The 7,850-nt window shown below is 35.5% G+C and overlaps 2 protein-coding genes across 2 annotated transcripts; one reads left to right on the top strand and one right to left on the bottom strand.

Moving 5' to 3' along the window:
• The first annotated feature begins 1,765 nt into the window (after window positions 1–1,765).
• Window positions 1,766–4,327, top strand: LOC113233015 (V-type proton ATPase subunit d). Its single transcript, XM_026467953.1, has 4 exons — window positions 1,766–1,924; window positions 2,141–2,649; window positions 3,066–3,320; window positions 3,577–4,327. The coding sequence occupies exons 1-4, from the start codon at window positions 1,804–1,806 to the stop codon at window positions 3,736–3,738; spliced, it is 1,047 nt and encodes a 348-aa protein (XP_026323738.1). The 5' UTR covers window positions 1,766–1,803; the 3' UTR covers window positions 3,739–4,327.
• A 154-nt stretch (window positions 4,328–4,481) lies between these two features.
• Window positions 4,482–6,595, bottom strand: LOC113234067 (probable tRNA(His) guanylyltransferase). Its single transcript, XM_026469307.1, has 2 exons — window positions 5,978–6,595; window positions 4,482–4,796 (listed from the first exon to the last, which is right to left on the bottom strand). The coding sequence occupies exons 1-2, from the start codon at window positions 6,572–6,574 to the stop codon at window positions 4,482–4,484; spliced, it is 912 nt and encodes a 303-aa protein (XP_026325092.1). The 5' UTR covers window positions 6,575–6,595.
• Window positions 6,596–7,850: the final 1,255 nt, after the last annotated feature.

Below are 7,850 nucleotides of genomic sequence, written 5' to 3'. Positions count from 1 at the left end.
CATTGGCAAAATCATCCAGTTCTCATATTGATGGAGCCATAAAAATAAAAAGTGAAGTGAATAAATTTTTAATGACATTGACATTTTAACAGTGTTGCCAGACTTTTGCAAAGTTAATTCGCCTAATTATGTGCGTTATGTAGCCAATATTCGCCCAATCCATAAAATCCATAACAATCAATTCTACAATACTGCTTACTGCTGGACATGAATATGAACTCTCTTATTTCGCCAATTCCCCACACGTAAAAATACTGAAACCCCCAAATGAGTTATTTAAGTTAAGTTACTTTATTTCCCACAAAATCCGCAAAAAAATTTGTAATTCCCCTGAAATTTTATTAAGTAGCCTAAAATCCTTTTCCTATTTCAAACATAGCCCAAATATCCCAAATGTCGCCGAGTCGCCGATCACTTTTTTTTAGTCGCCGCGCGACTCCTCAATACTTTGAGGCTTAAATGGCAAAAAATCACCTAATCTGGCAACAGTGCACTTTAATAACATTGACATTAGCGATGGGCGAGTCGAGTTATTTACTCGAGTTACTTCCACAACGAGTCAACTCGAGTTACTTTTTCATGAACTCGAATCGGTAGCCGCTCCTCCGCGCGCCGCGCCGAGCCGAATTACTTTACTAATTTACTCCATTCATACAGCGCAATGCACAACGGCTATTCGTTCTCACTCGGTGGGTTCGGTGAATTTCTACGGCGAGATGCTACCATAACGAGTCAAATTAGGCTACTTTTTATCAACTCGAGCTAACTCGATTCTGTACCCACCCCGCTGAGCTAAATACTTCATTCATACAGCACCTCATCGGCTACTCGTTCTCACTCAGTCTGTTCGGCGACCTTCGGAGCACGCCCAACTTGCCATCAGCTGGCCAATCGTGCCCAACTCGGTGAATCGTTCGGTTCGAGTTCTACTTGCGGCTCACCGTTCACCCAGTCAAACACCGAGTCGAATCAGCAAGCACATCAACTCGAGTTGAAACAAATACAACTCATCCCATCGCTAAATCACTTTAAGGTCGTTCAAAAATAGTAAAATCTGTAACGGAACGTTACAACGTTGTTAAATTCATTTTAGAATTTTTTAGAACTTTAGAACTTTTTTAGAACTAAAATTTTAAAACGATTTTCAATTGTACCTTAATAATGGGAAAATAGAGATGAATATGCTTAAGGCGAAAAACATGACGCGTCGCGACCCTTCGACTCTGCGCCAGTGTGAGTTGAGTCTCAGAAAGACCAAACAAGAGAACTAAGTTGTTATATAGGAGAAAGTGAAAACGTAATGTTATATCACAACAATGCGAGGATCCCTATAATAAAACGAAGACATGGCTCAAAGTACTTATATCCAAGGCAAAGACTTAATAAAAATATACAATTCTACCAGAGACAAAACAAATCTCTATGTGGTACCATTTTCTAAAATTTAGGCCTTTCTTACAGTTTTGATGAGATTAAGTTTTATCTTATCTACTTTGCTATTAAATGTGCTACAATAACCCCGTTCTGGTTAATGGTAATTTTTTTTGTTTACGTTTTTTGGAATCCAAACCTTTAACTTGGTATAGTAGTAGTAGGTAAGATCTCGCTTTTTATAATATTGAATTGGCCGAAATTCGAAAGGATTATGGCTACAATATTTATATTGTTTCATTTGTCTATGGGTAAATCATATGATCAATGATCGACTGATTTCCTTCTATCTTTGGATTTGTGGTGTAGCGAGTTCTAAACGTATTATTTCAGGTGAATCCAATAAAAAAGGACGGAGAGAAGATCTATAAAATGAAGGGTTGCATTTTTAACATTGACGCTGGTTATTTGGAGGGTTTGTGCCGTGGTTTCAAGTGTGGTATTCTGAAGCAATCAGATTACTTGAACTTGGTGCAATGCGAAACATTGGAAGGTAATGAGCCAATTGTTTGTATATAATAGTTTTTTTCATTAAATCTGACAGTATTTTTTGAATACATTTTATCCATAAATTAAAAATTATCGTCTCGTGATAGGGTGTGTACGCCTACCAACAACTTGGAGTCTTGATATTTGCGTCATGTTTTTATTCTTTCTCGCAAACCTCCCAAAAGATTGAAGACTATTTAAATTTTATTATTGTTTTCAGATTTAAAACTTCACCTACAAGGTACCGATTATGGTACCTTCCTTGCCAATGAACCAAGTCCACTCTCCGTCTCAACAATCGATGACAAGCTGCGCGAGAAACTTGTCATTGAGTTTCAGCATCTCAGGAACCACTCAGTCGAGCCTCTCTCCACATTCCTGGATTTCATCACTTACAGTTACATGATTGACAACATCATCTTGTTGATCACTGGCACTCTGCACCAGAGGCCAATCTCTGAATTGATCCCCAAATGTCATCCTTTGGGATCCTTTGAGCAAATGGAAGCTATTCATGTGGCTGCTACACCTGCTGAGTTGTACAATGCTGTCCTTGTAGATACTCCTCTCGCTCCATTTTTTGTGGACTGCATCAGCGAGCAGGACTTGGATGAAATGAACATTGAGATCATTCGTAACACCCTCTATAAGGCATACTTGGAAGCCTTCTATGACTTCTGCAAGAAAATTGGGGGCTCCACTGCTGATGTCATGTGTGAAATTCTTGCTGTAAGTTTTTTATTTACAATGATTTTTTATAACATCAAGAGACGGGACAAACAAGTTGTGCGCCTGATGGTAAGCTACACGCCTGTCCATAACAGTTACAGTGCCACCCAGAGCTTTAAATTGCAAAGATCTGAGGTGCACTACCACTGTGCCCGTCACCCAGAGACATAAGTTGACAAGTCCCATGTGCCAGTAATTTCACCAGCACCCTTACCCTTCAAAACCGGAACACAGTAATACTGACATTACTGCTTGGCAGCGGAAATAGGTAAGGTGGCAGTACTACCCTGGACAAACTCTTTCACAAGGAGCTCTACTGCCTACTGATATTAACATTACTGGCAAATAATGTTAATATCATTTGAATTATTAATATTTTCTCAATATTATTATTAGTGTATGTATGTTTGGTTTAGTTTGAAGCTGACCGTCGTGCCACCATTATAACCATCAATGCTTTTGGTACCGAGCTATCCAAGGATGACCGTGCCAAGCTCTATCCTCGCTGTGGTAAACTGAATCCTGATGGCCTGGCTGCCCTGGCAAGAGCTGATGACTATGAGCAGGTTAAGGCAGTTGCTGAGTATTATGCTGAGTATTCTGCACTCTTTGAAGGAGCAGGCTCCGGTGTCGGAGACAAGACACTGGAAGACAAACTATTTGAACACGAGGTATGATTATAGTGTACTGTGTACTGGTAAAATTTACAAAGATTGAAGTTTATTATACTTTGATTTAAACTTTCACGATTTTTACACATTATTTGATTTGTAATTCGGGACTTAATCAAATATAAATCATATTTTATTTACCTCGACATTTTGGATATATTGCAACGTCCATGGACATTGTACTTTCAACACTCTGGTGTTAAAAGTATTTCAGCTATTGTTGGTATTCAATTTTAAAATTATTTGTAATTTCCAGGTGAACCTGAATGTGAATGCATTCCTGCAACAATTCCACTTTGGGGTGTTCTATGCATACCTCAAGCTTAAAGAGCAGGAGTGCCGAAACATTGTGTGGATCAGTGAATGCGTCGCCCAGAAACATCGTGCAAAAATTGACAACTACATTCCCATTTTCTAAGATACATGTTATGAATTGCATGACATTCTTAGAATTTATTCATATACTTTATGTTCTGTTCATTAAATGAAAGAATCCGTGTACAAAGTACTTTTACCCAGGTTAAAAAATCAGTTAAGTCGAAAATTTGAACTAGACAAATTGAGATTATTCTTCAGTTAAATTCATAAACATCAGTAACTTACGCATCTGATTTAAGATATAATTGCAGATGCAAAGAATAGTGTATGGGATGTTATAATGTAATTTTTAAGGACATTAAATTGTTCCATTATAATCAGTACTCTTAATAAAAATGTTTACTGTACATAGCATCAAGTTATATTTATAGTAAATTTCGTTTTCATATAGTTTCAAAAAGTTACTGTTTTGCCATTTGTGGGAGTAGATGGCTTTACACTAGTGTTAAATACATTTATTTTTATATCAAATATGCCTCATGTTCCCAACTTACAACTTTAAAGGCATCTTGATAACTACCATTGTTATTGATAATTACTATTTATATTAATGTATGTAAGAGTATTATTTGAATTACAAATTGCTTTTTCTGTTTAATTTGGTTATGGAACTGGAAAAGTATTTTGGAAGAAATAATTTTGTTTTAGAAATGTATAACTGTATAAATTGCATTAGATCGATAATAAATCAAGTTAAATAAAATAGAAAATGTTTTATTTATACTGATGTGTATATTTAAAAGACAAGCTCGAAAAATTTTATTGAAAAAAAAAAAACATTAATTAACTAGTCTCCTTATTATTAATTTGTTCACTTATTATATTAGTAAGAGGTCCATTGTAAATTAAATTTTGTTTCAATGATTTCACTGTCAGTAAATTAGCATGAGAAGTCCAGAATTTGTCTTTCAGCATATCATCATGAACATCAACTATTACAGTCATGCACTTTCCTGAGTTTTCCACATTTACAGTTTTCTTGAGCAATAAAGTGCCCCTTTTGAATATCTCAGGTTCGTTGTTGTAGTTAATGTTAAACTCTTTGAATAGTATTTCGTTCTTGTCAGCTGATACAGTTCCACACAGCCGCTTTTCAGCCTTGAACAGAAACAAAACTATTTAGTACAAAATTTATGGCCAGTAATATTTATAAATATTACCAGCATTTATTTATTACCGCTTATGTAATATCCTTTTTTTTTCATTTGATGTGATATTAGCGAGAGCTCAGAATTATGTGTGTTGTGGTATTTTTATATATACAGAAGAATTTGTGGTTGTATTCATGGTTTTTATGTGAATGGAACACCACTACATAAGCGATTCTGAGCTCTTGCTAATATCACTATAATCCCTGCTGGAAATACCCACTATCAATATAGTGTTGCTAGTTTAGTGCTTTTAGGCATAAATCAGACCATTTTCTAACTGAGGTCAGCACAGGTTTCCATTTGCTAGTCTGGACACTAGGAATGGGTAATATGCTCTTTCTGAATATTGTATCGAAACTATATATCAATATTCACAAACTATATATTCATGGACACAGCCCGCATGCGCGCTGTATTGATACATTACCATTACTGATTTTCGGAATCCGATTTCGAAACTATATACTATTGGATATAATTTTACAAGAGCAATGTGGGCCAATGTTAGTATACAGTTTTGAGGACGCACAGAAAGTGGTTTCACTTTGATATCTACTCAGTGAATATCTGATACAAAGCAATATCAGTATATAGTTTGCAAAATACATGCTTTCGTGTATCCACTCGGTAATCGCTCGGCTTGATTCAGCATTGCTATGAAATATGCTATACGGAGCAATATCAATATATAGTTTCTAAGATACATGATATCAGATATTCAATATTGCCACAATATATAGACTCAATAACTATATATGATTTGTAACACCCATTCCTATTGGACACAGCTTTCACCTTGTTTTACCAATAATTAAAGTGAAATAATTACTGAACAGTTTTTAAGAATATTTAATTTTTATTTAATCTACATGAGCAATTAGGCTGAATCTTATTTTTTGTGTAGTAATTAATTGTTTGATTCTAAAAATGTGATTTAATTGTCCCTTCAAGACCACGGGTATATATGATAAGGTACTGATTTTAAAATCAAATACGGTGTGAAAATTGTGCAAGTTTAAATCAATGTATTGTAATTAATGTTGTGGCAAAAAACATAAAAATTGAAGTTTATAGAAATTTTGTGGTTTCAGTCATTTGAAAGTAACCTTTGTGGCAACGCAGACTAACCTCAGCTGGAGTTAGGTTGCCCTTCAAAACGAGTGACCAAAACGTCGTGTTATACAAGTTGTTTATATGAACATCTGCTTGCCGCCATTTCATGTAATCTATTAAATTCTCTTCAGAAGGATACAACACTACACGGCCATCAAACACAGGAGGATACTTTAATTTCACATCTGGAAAATATTTATCCCAGTAGTAAACATATGACGACGAGAACTTGCTGTTAATAATCGTTAACAGCTTTGAAGCTCTTCTTTTGTAAAGCAAACACTGTTTTTTAAAAACAAATGAATATTCGTCGCTTTGTCCAAATGCCATAAGCAGATCATTAAATTCTCTAAAGACAGAGTACGCGACATAATTCATCAAGTTCAAAGCCCTGATATCATTTGGCTTTTCGAAGTTGTGGTCTTCAGAAAACTTATGAAAACACTTTCCATCCACTCTCACGACGATCCACGTATTCGGTAACAGCGTGTCATGAAGTTCGTAATTTTTCACATATTCAAAAGAACTTTTTGCCATTTTATTTAATACGCTATGAAAAGTAGGCCGTCGAGTACGAATTTTACAAAATTGTCTTAAATACACATTGTACATTTCTTGTTTGGAATCTCTTTCTCTCCCTCCCCTCAAAATCTTCCCCTTTACAAATTAAAAGTGAATTGTCAATTATTATTTTTTATTAATAATTTTGGCTTGGATACAAGTTCTTTGAGCCATGTCTTCGTTTAATTATGTTTCTGTAAATATGGCCTCGTGCTTGGATTGACTCAGGATTCCTTAGAACGGGCCGATACGGGTATTTTAGTTCGAGATTCGTATAATTTCGCGTTTTAATCTTCGATTAAGGCACCATAGTGCTATCCTATTCCACTTTAAACTAGATTTCACAAAATAATTGAAAGTCAAAATAAAAACGACACTTTTCTCTCCAAAAGGCCCAGAGCAAATCGTGAATTGTCAATGCCCAACGCCAAAAGCAGCGTTTCGTTGTTCCACGTATCTATGGCCCCATTCACGGCACAAGATTTTTGTTCATAATCATGTGCTCTCTGCCTGTGCTAGTACAGGGTCAAGAGCTCTTTTTTTTCCATCCTTGTCATAATATTAACTCTTTAGTTTCTAATGTCTATTTTGAACTTTACATTTGATAGTCTTTTAGTTCATTGTTGTCAAATATTTTTGTGGAATAAAACCGTTATTCTAAAGGTTTTATCTTATTTATCAATTTATTCCACAAAATGTTATCAGAATAAATAAAATGGAACGGTTTCTGCGTCCCGATAAACTGAACATTGATCCAACCGGTAATTCCGCCTCCAAGGAATGGGAGCACTGGAAGAGGACGTTCGAGAATTTCTTATCGAACTTTACAAAAGAAACAGCTGGTATGAAAATAGACATACTTATAAACCACGTATCTCCAACAATCTTCGCATACATAAGTGAATGTACTACCTATGAAGAAGCCCTAGACATACTCGACAAACTATTCAATAAACCAAAAAATGTAGTCTATGCCAGGTATATACTAGCTACTAGGAGACAAAAGCACGATGAGAGCATTGATACTTATATGCAGGTGCTAAAATTATTAGCGAAAGATTGTCAATTTGGAAAGGTTGATGCTGAAACGAATAAATCCGATAATATTCGAGACGCATTTATTACTGGTCTCAATTCGAGTAAAATCAGGCAGCGATTGCTTGAAAATCTAACTCTATCTCTTGACAAAGCCTATGATCAGGCGAGATCGTTAGAAATGGCGGAGATGAATTCACAGAGTTACGAATCTTCAAATTTGAATGCTGTACAAGGTTCATCAAAGGAAGAAGAATCATCAGCAGCGTCTTTCTTCAAGCGAAAATGTTTC

The sequence above is a fragment of the Hyposmocoma kahamanoa genome, unplaced genomic scaffold (genome assembly GCF_003589595.1).
Source record: "Hyposmocoma kahamanoa isolate Upper Pololo Valley unplaced genomic scaffold, ASM358959v1 102, whole genome shotgun sequence".
In the NCBI taxonomy this organism is placed as follows: domain Eukaryota; kingdom Metazoa; phylum Arthropoda; class Insecta; order Lepidoptera; family Cosmopterigidae; genus Hyposmocoma; species Hyposmocoma kahamanoa.
The sequence above is the reverse complement of the archived record's forward strand: the minus strand, read 5'-3'. Positions and strand labels throughout refer to the sequence as shown.

Excerpts from the sequence above, each read along its gene's own strand:
- LOC113234067 (XM_026469307.1), bottom strand. The coding sequence starts at position 6,574 with ATGTACAATGTGTATTTAAGACAATTTTGTAAAATTCGTACTCGACGG. Across the intron at positions 4,797-5,977 it reads GCAACCTAACTCCAGCTGAG|GCTGAAAAGCGGCTGTGTGG; the intron begins GTTAGTCTGCGT and ends TTTCTGTTCAAG.
- LOC113233015 (XM_026467953.1), top strand. The coding sequence starts at position 1,804 with ATGAAGGGTTGCATTTTTAACATTGACGCTGGTTATTTGGAGGGTTTG. Across the intron at positions 1,925-2,140 it reads GCAATGCGAAACATTGGAAG|ATTTAAAACTTCACCTACAA; the intron begins GTAATGAGCCAA and ends TATTGTTTTCAG. Across the intron at positions 3,321-3,576 it reads ACAAACTATTTGAACACGAG|GTGAACCTGAATGTGAATGC; the intron begins GTATGATTATAG and ends TGTAATTTCCAG.